Here is a 13,593-nt window from a genome sequence, read left to right on the forward strand (position 1 = left end):
AAAAAAAAAAAAAAGAGAATGCAGGAGTGCCCTATGGAGAGGTACACAGGAACTAAAACTTGCTGTTACAACAGATTGCCCCTTCTTTGTTCCTCCAGGGTTGGGGGTTCTTAGAGCTCATAGGACATCTGAGTCACTGCAGTTGAATAGCAAAATAAGTAACTTTTGTACTCTTTTTTTTTGGCGGAGGAGTCTGGGGGACTAAACCTTGAGCCTCACACATGCTAGGCAAGTGCTCTTCCACTGAGCCACAGTCCCAGCCCTTTTCATCTGTTTGAGACAGGGTCTTGCTGAGTTGCTCAGGCTGAGCTCAAACTTGGAATTCTCCTTCCTCAACCTCCCGAGTAGCTGGAATTACAGGTGTGTGCTACCGTGCCCCGCTCACTTGCTGTCTTTAAATGGCTATTTCTTGCTCTTTTAGCAGTTATCATAGTTGAATTTGCTTAAGTAAAAGGTACAGAAGGTGTTGCTCTTAAAGATCCATCTTTTGGGATAAGGAAGACTGCCACCTCTGTTCCCCAACACAGACTACGATCCTCTTATTCTGTCTTTTAGCATCCAGATCTCACCATGGGCCAGAAGCGTTACCTGTGCAGCATTGCTAAGATCTATAATGCAAACTATCTGAGGACATTGATGAAGGGGCAATACATGAATGTGATCCAGCGCAGCTCACTAAAGCCAGGCAGGTGACCTCCGGTTAGTTCCTCCCTAGCTTCACATGCAATGAGTCTTCTAACAGAGGTGATTTGTATGGCAGGTGTCCTCATTCATCACAGGAGTCGCCTCAGCTCTCGTTACTCACAGAAGCAGCATTACCCCTGCACTACATGGCGACACCAGCGAGAAAGAGAGGACTCTTCTAGCAGCACAGCCGCATCTGCACCTGAAGTGATCATCCAGCACTCTCTTTGGCGGCCAGTGAAAAACAAAGAAGGGTCTGTTTCTTATGTTTTTTTGTTTGTTTGCTGTTGTGACTCTTTTTTTTTTCCTATCACTGAGGACTGAACTCAGGGCCTTCCCACTAAACTAAATCCCCAGTCCTTTTTAAAATTTTGAGACAGGGCCTTACTACATCACTCAATTGCCCATGCTGGGCTCAAACTTGTGACCTTCCTGGCTCAGCCTCCTAGAATGCTGGGATTATAGGCATGTACCACCATGCCTGGCTATTTGGTTTTTGAGCTAGAGTCTCACTATGCAGCCTAGGCTGGCTTTGAACTTACAATCCTACCTCTGACACTTGAGTGCTGGGATTAAAGGGGTATGCCACTGTGCCTGGCCTGTTTCTTATGATTTAAGAGGGAGGAAATCTATCCAATTTTATCTGGAGATTAGCTAAATGATACTAAAATTTGTGTTCCTAATATGTTCACTTTACTAAACTCAGAATAGGATGGACAAAGGCACAAAAGGATCTTCCTTCTTTTTTGATACCGGGAATTGAACACAGGACCTCACGCTTGCCAGGCAGGCACCATGCCACTGAGTCACATCCCTGGCATGCAGAAGATCTTATTTCTCCTCACTGAGCTCAATGGGATATGCCACTTCTTTTACAGCATGTTTTGTGGAACTGTAAAAACTTCTTGATTAACTAGAAATATAGGCTGGCCTCTTTAACGTGATCCCATTTAAATTCAAAATAATGCGAATATTTTTAAAAGGAGAAATATACAGTTGCTTCTGCACAGGGAATTACTGTAAACCAAAAAAGGAAGGAGGTAAAAAGAGAAAACCTGAGTATTCAAACTGTGCTATAATAGTTTTGCATTGTCAGGTTAATAACTGGTGGCTGAAATGATCTCTGCTAATTCCAGAAGCTAATGAAAAGAATTGGTGTGGTTTTGTGCATGCATTAGGCAGCTGTTCACTTTGCTGGCTACAACTAAGATATCTCCTTCTTATAGGTTAAAAATTGGATATGCATCTAAAATAAGGTGTAAGTCACTGAAGATTTTCAGAAGACCAAGCAAACTGTTCATGCAGTCAGGTAAATACAAAATTTAGAGATACGCATATGCATTTTTGAAGGTACTATTTTTAAGAATTAAGCCAAATAGTTTCATTCTGAAGACATTAAAACTTTTAGAATGTTAACTGCTTTGATTGCTTTAGATAAACATACTAAATATGAAACAGTTCATGTTTTCATTTATGAGAACACACTGCTTGGGCTGGGCTTGGTGGCACATTCTTGTAATCCCAGCACCCAGGAGGCTGAGGAAGGAAGATCACCAAGAGTTTAAGGCCAGCCCCTGAACTACAGAGTGAGACTCTGTCCTAAAAAAAACAAAAAACAAAAAAACCAAACCAAAACAAACCCATACTTCTCAAGGAAGTGACATTCAGGGCATTTCTTCTTCTCCTTTTGGTGGAGCTAGAGATTGAACCCAGGGCTTCACACGTGCTAAAGAGATGCTCTATCACTGAGTTACATCCCCAGTCCTTTAAGGTATTTCTAATTCTAAATAAGGACATTTACAATATCAAGGCCAGCAACTTCACAGAGAATAAATCCATCAGAACCCAGATCTACAAACATAACCTTTTCAAGTCATCACACTTTTTTTATGAGATAGTACCATTTTTGGATGGACAAAATATTTTGTATAGCATCTAGCACTTTAAAAAGGACAAATATCACTGATACTGTTTTGTTTGATATTCAGCACACCAGCAGAAACAAGCTAAGCAGGTGATTATCAACATTTCACAGATGAAATTCAGACTAATTCAGACTTTGGAAGGATCAGCATAAAGGATTCTTATGTTACAACTATAAAATAGTACAAAATGAAGAAGGCAAAACAGGAAGACAGAATGAAGAATCAGAAGTATTTCTCAGGATTAGAAAAGGATTATATGGAAGTTGAATAATTTCCTAGTTACTACTATAGTGGCAGAGAAGAGGGGAAGTTAGGTCCCTGAATTGACATTCCGTTAGTCAGTGACAGTGTCATCCAGCTCTGATGCCAGTAGCATACTGTGCCTACCCAAGAAAGGAGGGGAAATGCATGGGGGAAAGTAAGTGGTTCCCAAAGAACAGGTACAGAAAACACAGACAGGGGAAAAGGTCACTATGGCCCCTGAGAGAAGGAACTAAAGGACAACGGAGAAACACTGGCGGGTATGACTGACCATTTGAACATCTCCTAATCAAAATATTTTGAGAATCTATAGGAATATGACACTCAGAGAATTTCCTGTACAGATCCTTGATTAGAATATAGTTCTGTGAATCTTAAAGAGTGAGAGATTTGGGGTAAAGGGAGGTGACTAAAAGTTGAAAACTACAGGCAGTTTGTCTTTACTAAAGCACAGTTGGGTCATTTTGTAAGTTGTGTTTTGAACTTTATTTTTAAAACTGACGAACTATTTTTCCTTCAGTTTCTTCAGATGATTCTGGATCATACATGAATGAAGAAAAAAAGGAAGATGATCTATTAAATAAAAGTATGCAATCAATGTCCATTGAAGAACAGGGAGATCATCTAATGTTAAGCTGATAGTCTTGTTACTGAATTCAAACAGCAGCTGATATTCAGATACCATGCCAAAGGGGTCGTAAATTATGCCCTCTGTGTGTAGGATAGTGTTATTCACCATTAAGTCATCTGTTTTGGTTTGTTCAGAAACTTTTGTAACATTGTAATTGGTCTGATATAGTTCTGTGTACCAGTGCCATTTGTGTAATGGAATTTATGTGTAATATATGCTTGTATTTCTGTCTAGGTAAATTAGAATTTTTCTTGTCACTTAAAATTGAATTATTTTTCTTTAATTCTGACAAATGCATTGTATAATTCTTTCTGTTTACAATAAATACTGATATGGCAACATTAGAATATTCTACAAATATTTTCTTGACTGGGCTGTACTATAGAATAGGTAGAATTTGGTTGAGATAACAACCATGACTTGCAAAGAAGGTGCTCAATAAATATTTGCTACTTGACTATAATTTGGAAATATAAAATAAAAGTGGTGGCACATGACTGTAATCTCACAACTCTGGGAGGATGGCATCTCAGAAGCAGGAGGATGGCAAATTTTAGCCCAGCCTGGGCAACTCAACAAGAAACTGTCTCAAAAATAAAAACCACTTAAAAGATAAAATAATTTAAAAGTCCTGGATTCATTCCACAGAACTACAAACAAAAAAATCCCAACAAATTTGCCTCATAAAAACTATCAAACTAGGTTCAGCTGAGAATAGTTGCACTGACCAGAGGATTTTTTGGTGGTACTGGAGATTGAACCCAGGCTACTCTATGACTTATCTATATCTCCAGCTGTTTTTAATATTTTATTTAGAAGCAGGGTCTCCCTAGGCTGACCTCAAACTTGTGATACTCCTGTCTCAACCTACCAAGCAGCCCAGATTACAAGTGTGAGCCACCACACCTGGCAATGAGAGGATTCTTTACGTTACATACTCACTGTAGTGTGCTTTCCAGCCAAATGTTTGTGGTTTTTTTTAAAAAAAACTTTTGTTAAACCTTGGAAAATGGTAGTAGCAATAGTATGAAGAACCACTGCTAATTTAACATGTCAATATGGTATAATATTTGGAAAATAAAATGTGAGGTTAACATTATGACACAGAAAAGAGAGCGCTGAAAGGTCATCTCATTGACTTCGCTTTAATACTTATTTCCACACAGTTTCATTTGGTCTCTAAATTTTTATGTTTTTAAAAATTAAACACAGGTTATCAAGAAATTATAAATGAAAGGTAAACATTTAGTACTGAAGAAGAGAAAAATGTATACAGTCTAGTTTCTTTCTCTTCATGCACTATTTTGTAATAAAGTCCAAGTACCAACTTCAAAATTACTTACGAGGATAAATTTTTCTTAACATGACCATTTACTGTGTGGTAGATTTTTTTCATAAGCCATATACTGTAAACTAAAAATATTCTTATAGTTTGTAAGAAGCATAGAGCAATTATATACTAAGAGAAGATGTATTATATTTTACTGGAAAATATTATAAAAGTGATATACAGTTGTGTGGCTCTTAAATGATTAATTACTTGAACAGGGGAATGAAGAACAAACAAACAAACAAAATCATCAAGACAGGCCTGGCTTTAAGATTTTTTGTATTCAATTCGTTCTACTTTCACGTCATCTCCAATTAGCTGATAGACGTAAGTGACCACTGTAGAAGCCTGGATATCCATCAACACAAATGACGGAATAATATTTCTGTAAGGCAAAAAAAAGTCAGTTTATTATTATTTTTTTTATTTTTTGTCTCTTTTTTTGAGACAGGGTCTCGCTATGCAGTTCAGGCTGGCCTTGAGCTCCCTTGGTAGCCCAGGCTGGTCTTCAACTCTCAACAATCCTCCTGCCTCAGCCTCCTAAGTGCTGGGGTTACAGGCGTGTGCCACCACGCCTGGCAAAAAATCAGTTTATACTAAAAACTACAAACACTATAACTTTTACTGAAGATGAACAATTTGGACTCAAGAAAAAATCTGATTGTTACATTAAAGAAAAAACAATTATCAAAAGATGATTACCATAAAGGATAGAATTATTTAAAAGGTTACATTTCTCTTTTATGAGATGTCACCCATGCAGTTATTAACCTTACCAAAGCCCCCAAATTCCTAAATTGTATAATACTTACGTTTCCAAGGCATTATAGGCCCCGGTGGCAGAACCTGGGTTAATGTAGAATTTATTTTCATGCTCAAATGCTTCAAATTTGTGTGTGTGTCCTGAGATAAGAATGTCCACATCAAACTGCCTCTGCAACAGGGCTAAGCTCGCCATATCTCCCCATGGAATAACTTGATGTCCATGGATCAGACCAATTTTGAACTGTCCCACAGTCACGACTTTCTGTTCTGGGTAATTCAGATTCTAAGGTAAGAAACAGACAAAAAGAAAATACATATTTTAGAGGTGCTGATATTACAAAATATCAATCTGTTTAAATACTCATATGAATGTCTTGATACAGCACCCCACAACAAATACATTTATACATCCTTCTTTCCTCCTTTCCTCGCTCCCTCCTTTCTTTAGTACGGGGAATAGATCTCAGGACCTTGCGCTTGCCAGGCAGGTGCTGTGCCGCTGAGCTATATCCCCGGCCCCATATTTGTTTTCTTGTTAGTATAAAAAACTTTACTTATGCTTAAAAACATAATTATTCAAATATAAACTGGAATCTATCAAGCAATCCCTTTTTTGTGTTTATTCCTATAAACTATGGGTTCTTTGAGGGATGCAGAATAATTATTCTCCGAAATTTGGGATGTTCCTCTACCTAAAGCATATGACGTGTAAACTAGAGTACATTCAAGTTATATCCCAGGCTGTAAGAGTTATGATTCCTGCTTTATCGATGAGGAAACTGAGGCACAAAGAGATTAAAATAACTTGCCCAAGGTTTCATGGCAGTAAGTGGCTGAGCTAATATCCAAACTTTTTTTTTTTTTTTTTTTGCCGCACTGGGGATCGAACTCACAACCTTGCGCTTGCCAGGCAGGCGCTTATGCCACTGAGCTATATCCCCAGCCCCTATCCAAACTCTTGCAGCCTGGCTCCAGGATTTGTGATTTAGCAAGTTAGAAAAAGTTTGTTAACTCGCTCCCTCCAACTCCCTCCTCCTGTTGAAAGCCAAGACTCGAGAAAGATGGATTTGGGAGGGTTGTCAGCAAACAATTGACAAAACTGGAAGGAGGAAATTCAGGACCAGGAAGCTGGAACACGGGGAAGTTATGTGGTGGCCTGGAATAGGACACTGGAGATGGTGCAGTAAGAAGTTCGTAACAACAACAACAACAACAACATTAAATGATGTACTACATAAAAGAATAACAAAGCCAAAAGGGATAGAGACATACAGTACAGGTTGAATACCCCAATCCAAAAATCCAAAGTCTAAATTGCTCCAAAATCTAAAACTGGGTGCCCACACAATACCAAAAATAGAAATTTCACACCTGGCATCATGTGTCAGGTCATGATCAAAATGCAGGCACTTAAAATATATTTTATAAATTACCTTCAGGTTAAGAGGATAAGATATAAATGGAAGAAAGAAATGAATTGTATATTTACATGTGGGTCCTATCCTCAAGATATCATCATGTATATGCAATATTCTGGGCATGGTGGTGCATGCCTCTAATTCCAGCACACTGGGAGACTGAGGCAGGAGGATGAGAAGTTTGAGCCCAGCCCAGGCAACTTTGCAAGACCTTGCCTTAAAATAAAAGTGTTTAGGGTGTAGCTCAGGGCAAAGGCCCTGAGTTCAATACTCAGTGTCACCCCTGCCCAAATAAAAGAAAAAATGCAGCATCTGAAATGCAAAACACTCTGGTCCCAAGCATTTCTGATAAAAAATATTTAATTTGTACTTTTATATTTGGAAAATTTAAGTAAAGGCAGGGAGGGAGACCTTATCAGTTGAGAACCCTTGATCTAAATGATAAAGCTTTTGTAAGTAAGAATCAAAAGGGAAATGTTTGGGAAAGGAAAGGGAAATACATCACCTCATCGAAGTCTCCTCTCACAATATGAACATCACCAGCCAGCGTCTTGAGATAGTCATAACTCTCTTTGGTGCAGAGGTTTCCAGTGCAGAGAATGTGCTGAATCTTTCCTGGCACCAGGAGTTTTTTGAATTTAGCCGGCAAACTGTTGCACCGGTGTGGGATGTGCAAGTCTCCTAATACCAACACCAACTTTAAAGTGTCAAGGTGAGATAAGGAGTAATATTAAACATGAGGTCCAAACAAGGCATTCTTCTCCCATAACTCCCCTTTAAAGTTAAACTCACCACAGGTTCCAGAACCCAGCAGAGAAGTTATTCATACAGTTTCTATTATGACCATTTAAACAAACATGGTAACATAATGTGCTCTAAATCAATCTTATTTTTACTTTTGGTCATGAAAAGTTGTGCATATACTACAGGTAATCTTTCTACTTACCAAGAATAAAATTAAGCGTTCTTTTTTTTTCTCTTTTTTTTTTGGTACCGGGAATGGAACTCAGGACCTCGCGCTCGCTGGGCAGGCGCTGTGCCTCTGAGCTATATCCCTGGCCCAAAATTAAGCATTCTTAACTGATTCATTTAGATAATTTATAAAGTATGCTGAATAAAACAAAAACATAAGTGCATAGGATTGGGTCCTGTGGAATTTAGAATTTCTGTTTTTTTATTTTGGGGGAGGATTTTTTAAGACAGGGTCTCATTATGTAGTTCAGGTTGATCCTGAACTCACTATGTAGCCCAGGCTGTCCTTGAACTCCTCCAGAGATCCTCTTGCCTCAGCCTCCAAAATACTGGGACTATAGGTGTGCTCTAACAAGCCCAACTTAGAAATTTTTTTTTGAAGAGCTGGAGACATTTTTGAAGATGGATAGAGTAGTTCATGTTTCTGCAGTTGTACTATAAAACTTACACATTAATTCCAGAAACATTACTAAAGACAATTCTTAAAAATGTGACAAAAATAGTAATTCTGAACTTAAGCTACTTGACTATTTAGAGAATAGTCACCAAAATTTACCTTAGTTATTACTTCAAATTATTAGTCATACATTACAGCGGCACAAAAACCAGCCTATGCTTTGGACTTTCTTTTTTTATTATTATTATTTTTTTTATTTTTTTTTGGTTTTTCTCCGGTACCGGGAACCGAACTCACGACCTTGCGCTTGCCAGGCAGGCGCTTTTGCCGCTGAGCTAAATCCCCAGCCCCTGCTTTGGACTTTCAATAGATGAACATGTGCTTTTAAATTATGATCTTTGATATCTTCAGTTTCCTTCATTAGAATTCCTTGTTCATTTTTATTTCCTGAATTAAACTGCCTATGTTCCCACAGTATAGTTCCGAAACTTACAAAGTAACATTTCCACAATATTTCTTGTGCATTACAGCATTAACCTAGAGAAGTCAGCTAAATAAGCGATGAATTTAGCAAGAAGGGTTTAGCTGAGATGACAAGAATATATTTTACCTGTAAATATAAAATATAACCTCTAATCCCATAAAATTTCATGATTTGAGAAAAACAGTGATATTATTTCAATATACCCAGAGCTTATTTTAAAACAGTATCTGTCCTTTAAAGGATGGATTTTTTTCATGTCAGGATTAGTTAGCACCTGCATTCTACATAGGATGGTTTGCATTATAGACATCCCACTCACAAACTGACATGCTCTTTAACTACTTTTAGAGGCATGACTATTCCTTAATATTATCAAAGAAGACATTAAATATCTAATAGTATAAAACAAACTAGTTTCGCTACCTCAGACTTTGTAAATTGGAATTAATAAAAAAAAACAATATGTGAAATTAAAATGACTACAAAAACAAGCTTGATTCATCTGGCAACAAAAATAAAAATGATCGCAAAGGAAAGGAACTACTATCAGGACATACAGTAACACAAGGCTGCAAAATTAGCACACTTTAAGAAATCATTAAATAAGTTTCTCTTTATAAAGAATAGTTTCAACTGATATTGATCAATAACCTATTAATTGTCTCAATACAGATCTTAGGGGACAAAACATCTGTAAGACTAAAAACCACCATGAAGTTTCCATCCTCATTGGCAATCAATATAAAAGTATACTGACAAAGAATAATCTTCATTTTAGAGGGGAACAGGGATTGAAGTACATAGTTAATGTGTGTAGCTAACATTTGAGAAAAAGGTAAAAAACAAATTTCTACATAAAAAAAAACCCCAACCCAATAAGGTTTTCTTTTTTTTTTTTTTTTTCCTCCGGTACCGGGAACCGAACTCACGACCTTGTGCTTGCCAGGCAGGCGCTTTTGCCGCTGAGCTAAATCCCCAGCCCTCCAATAAGGTTTTCAATCAGAATCTACTAGGAAGAACATCAGAGAGACTTGGTAGTTTATAACAACTGACAACCTAGATTCTACAAACTACTGTGCATTATCTCCAAGTGTACCCAAGATTAATACAATAATTGTACAAATGGTTATACAGAAATTATTTCAAATTAATTAAAAATCTTTATACAGAATCCTTTGTTTTCCTGCTGGTAATAATATAAGTGAAATATTGTCACATAATATGTGTTGAGGACTGTCCTTGCCCAAATTCTACACTTTTGACAAATTAGGTTAGACACAAATTATACAGTTCTTTAAGACAGCAAACGATCCTGAAAAGGCAGTCTTACTAAATTCATTAAAAAAAAAAAAAAAGCATGGGAATTTGGTTACTTATTAGATAGACCTTAAAACGGTGGGAAACCCAGTCAGAAATCAGCTGCCCAACCACCACGGTTAGTAGGAGCTAAGAGAAAAAACTTACTCTGTGCCCAGCCTTAGTGGAATGAAGAAGTTGATTGCAGACAGGGGGATGAAAAAAAAAAAGGGTGAAACATGACCAATGTTAAAAGAAAGCAACAAAAGGAAACAAACTAAAAAAAAGAACAAAAAAATCAATACCAAATGAATATACAAAAATTGTTAATGATTTCTGAGTGTTATGAAAGAAAATGTTAAAAATCAGCTATGCTCAAATACCAGAACCATTTGCTGTATTTTAAAACATGACACACATGCACATACAGTAGTTTTCAAAATAAATTTGCCTTGCCAATTTTTTCTATTTTCCCAGATTTTTTTGGTTTGTTCTGTTTTTTTTTTTGAGACTGTGTCTCACTATATATAGTTCAGGCTGGTCCTGAACTCAACATGTAGCCAGGGGTACCCTCAAATTCAGCAATTCCCCTGCCTCAGTACACCAAGTAGGAGAGTGCTGAGATTATAGGCATGTACCACCATGCAAAGCAATTTTTCCTAATCTTGTTATCCATGCTGACTCATATTCCTTTTCTCTTCTGCTGAGCATTTATAAGATTATATAAAACAAATTACTTTATATTTTTATGAGACAATTTGAAAATTTCATCAGTGATAGTTGATAGGCTAACAGTTTCTAGGTTCTTGGGGTCTAATTATCTCTCAAGTATATTGATTTTAATTCTCTTATGTTCCAAATTCTAGTAGTTAAAAATTATACTGTGATTTTTTTAATAAGGAATGTCATACAGTACCATGAATACATGCTCCAGTAATAAAAATGTCATCTAAAGATGAAGACAAAGATAATAAAAACCAACATATTCATCCAGCTAAAATTGGAACTTCCCCATATCTAAATTTGCTGCTCACATCCTTTGGATACTCTACACTGTTAAATACCTATGGATCCTTTGCTTCTTTTCTTTTTTAAAATTTTTTGGAACCAGGAACCCGACTCAGGACCTTGTGCTTGCCAAGCAGGCGCTTTTGCCGCTGAGCTATATCCGGGGCCCTGCTTTGCTAAAAAAATGTTTTTACTTATAAAAGAACTGGCTGATGCTAAATTTCACCCAGTTTTTTTTTTTTTTTTTGTCTTTTTGAGATAGGGTCTCCACTATGCAGTTCAGGCTGGCATTGAGCTCACTTTGTAGCCCAGGCTGGTCTCAAACTTGCAACGATCCTCCTGCCTCAGCCCTCCCCAGTGCTGGGATTACACGCGTGCGCCACCACGCCCGGCCTTCACTCAGCTCTTTTTCAATACAAATAGTAATATTACAGTACAACTAACCCTAAAACTGTGTTGACCTCTCAAAACAACTTCAGAAACATGAATATGGAATCATGGCAAGTAGTTATTTCTTTCATCTTCGACAAACGTACTTGTCCAAAATTACTGTTACCTAGAGTCTCTTTGGAAGAAAAAAAAATCAAAAGATTAAAATATTTAAAGAAGCCAGCCACAGTGGCAAATACATGCAATCCCAGATCCCTGGGAGGCTGAAGCAAGAGGATCTCAGGTTCAAACTCAGCTTGGGTCATTTAGAGAAATCATGTTTCTGAACTTAAAAATTTATACAAGGGCTGGAAATGCAGCTCAATGGGAAAGTCTTAGATTTGACCACCAAAACCGAGTGACGGATGGGGTAGGGGAAAGCAGTATACAATTACCATAAATATTTGGCTGTTACATTTACGTATAAGCTACCTCTTGAAAGAGGTAGCTTATACATACTTGTCATAGAATAAAAATATTAAAAATGCAATGGATGCCTACCAAAGATAGAAGTTCCTTAACAGTTTACCACAACCAACACAACCAGAGACCTTTTGGAAACAGCTGACTTTTTAGAGGGCCCGGGGCACCTTTGAATATCATACAGCCGCGAGCCCTCTCCACTCGCAGCGCCCCAGTTTTTATGTCGGAAGGTCTCAGGGGCAGCAGCCTTCTAGGGGGTGAAGGGTGATGGCCCGAAGCTGGTTGCGGGTCCTGGGGAAAGAGCCTTGCATTTCCCTTCTCCGCACGCCCTCAAACAGGTAGCGAATCCTCCCGCTGCTTCCCGTTTTGCAGCGTGAGGCCTGCTCTCGCCGCACGGTGTGGCCACTACTTCCCAACAAGATTGATTGACTGATTGATTGATTTTTGTCTTTTTGAGACAGGGTCTCGCTATGCAGTTCAGGCTGGCCTTGAGCTCACTTTGTAGCCCAGGCTGGTCTCGAACTCACAACGATCCTCCTGCCTCAGCCTCCCGAGTGCTGGGATTACAGGCGTGCGCCACCACGCCCGGCCCAACCAGGTTTAAAAGAAAGCGTTTCCTTGGAATTGGGTAAGGAAACGTTCGGAAACGGAGGCGGCTGTGTGCGCCTCCGGGGACGCTCCCGGGCAGGCCCGAAGGCCGACCCCAGCTAGGGCGTGGCGGTCCCGGGACAGCGCGAGCAGCCCGGGGGGACCACGCTCCGTCCGGGACGCCATCGGACCCCGGGGACGGCGGCGGGGCCACGGCGGCCGCACCCACAAGTAGCCGCTGCCCTTCCCCAGCCCTCCTCCCCTGGGCCTTCTCCAGGCAGGAGCCCCGGCCGCGCCCACAAGGGCCTCTGGGAGCCCACGCACGCGCCCGTGATTCTCCTCACGGGTCCCAATGGCCCAGCGCCCCAGCCAAGAGCCAGGCCTCTGTCGCTGCTGCTGCGGTGCTCACCATCCTGTCACCAGGATCCGCTCAGTCACCACCACCGCCGCCGCCCTCTTCCTCAGGCTCCTCTGTGCCCCTCCCACTTCTCCCACAACCAATGAAAAGCGAGGTCGGAGGGCGACCGTCCTACGGAGGCCCGCAATGGGCTTTTCCTGCTGGAAAGCGAAGCCGTGTTTTGGAAATTGGTGGAAGCAGGGTTGGAATGAGAGGAATAAGGTTAAGAAGCTTCGAAATAAACGCGGGCAACATCCGGGTACCTGGGGCGTTGGCGCTGAGGCGCGCCTTCCAATCCTGCGTTCTAGCACGCGGGGCCATGTTGAAGTGCGGGATGAACGGAAGTCAGGTGAAAGGTGGAACGAAGTCTCTTGCCTTCCTTTGTAGACGCGGGAAGCCTAACGGCCGCGAAGCGTTTCCGCCGAGGATGTAGCCGTCCCCTGCGTCTCTCTGCACAGGAGCTGAAGACCCGGGCCTGGCCACAGCCGGCCCCCGGAGAGCCCTGCGAGCTTCTGGCAGAGGGCGAAGGCCCAGCTCCTTTCATTTTTAAATTTTTAATTATATATATATGTATATATAATTATA

General features: G+C 39.8%; 3 protein-coding genes across 14 annotated transcripts in view; 2 read left to right on the forward strand and 1 right to left on the reverse strand.

The window, feature by feature from the left end:
- Nucleotides 1-3,845, forward strand: part of Fam216a (family with sequence similarity 216, member A) — a 12,311-nt gene extending 8,466 nt beyond the window's left edge. For all 6 annotated transcript variants that reach the window (XM_005403148.1, XM_005403149.1, XM_005403144.2 and 3 more), the window contains exons 4-7: nucleotides 556-685; nucleotides 761-938; nucleotides 1,911-1,993; nucleotides 3,391-3,845. In XM_005403148.1, coding sequence (XP_005403205.1) covers nucleotides 556-685; nucleotides 761-938; nucleotides 1,911-1,993; nucleotides 3,391-3,509 — 510 coding nt within the window. In that variant the 3' untranslated portion in view covers nucleotides 3,510-3,845. The remainder of the gene's footprint in view (nucleotides 1-555; nucleotides 686-760; nucleotides 939-1,910; nucleotides 1,994-3,390) is intronic.
- Nucleotides 3,846-4,626: 781 nt separating this feature from the next.
- Vps29 (VPS29 retromer complex component) lies at nucleotides 4,627-13,097 on the reverse strand. Of its 2 annotated transcripts, XM_005403157.2 has the most exons (5): nucleotides 13,021-13,095; nucleotides 10,332-10,343; nucleotides 7,520-7,711; nucleotides 5,644-5,879; nucleotides 4,627-5,216 (listed from the first exon to the last, which is right to left on the reverse strand). In XM_005403157.2, exons 1-5 carry the CDS (start codon nucleotides 13,021-13,023, stop codon nucleotides 5,099-5,101), a joined length of 561 nt encoding a protein of 186 aa, XP_005403214.1. In that variant the 5' UTR covers nucleotides 13,024-13,095; the 3' UTR covers nucleotides 4,627-5,098. The 2 variants fall into 2 exon arrangements, with proteins under 2 accessions (XP_005403214.1, XP_005403215.1); XM_005403158.2 differs by lacking the exon at nucleotides 10,332-10,343 and having other exon boundaries at nucleotides 13,021-13,097.
- The window catches only part of Rad9b (RAD9 checkpoint clamp component B), a 53,721-nt gene continuing 53,151 nt past the window's right edge, over nucleotides 13,024-13,593 (forward strand). For 4 of the 6 annotated variants that reach the window (XM_013503653.1, XM_013503654.1, XM_005403154.2 and 1 more), the window contains exon 1: nucleotides 13,024-13,364. In XM_013503653.1, the coding sequence (XP_013359107.1) occupies nucleotides 13,112-13,364 (253 nt within the window). In that variant the 5' untranslated portion in view covers nucleotides 13,024-13,111. The remainder of the gene's footprint in view (nucleotides 13,365-13,593) is intronic. The other 2 variants (XM_013503652.1, XM_013503655.1) reach the window with 2 other exon arrangements.

This window comes from Chinchilla lanigera, unplaced genomic scaffold, assembly GCF_000276665.1.
Source record: "Chinchilla lanigera isolate Chin_1 unplaced genomic scaffold, ChiLan1.0 scaffold00081, whole genome shotgun sequence".
Taxonomy (NCBI): Eukaryota; Metazoa; Chordata; class Mammalia; order Rodentia; family Chinchillidae; genus Chinchilla; species Chinchilla lanigera.

Bases quoted from the DNA above. Each gene is read 5' to 3' on its own strand.
- Vps29 (XM_005403157.2), bottom strand. The intron at 5,880-7,519 runs GTGATGTATTTC...TTCTTACCTTAG, and splicing joins TGAGAGGAGACTTCGATGAG to AATCTGAATTACCCAGAACA. The intron at 5,217-5,643 runs GTAAGTATTATA...TTTGCCTTACAG, and splicing joins GCCTATAATGCCTTGGAAAC to AAATATTATTCCGTCATTTG.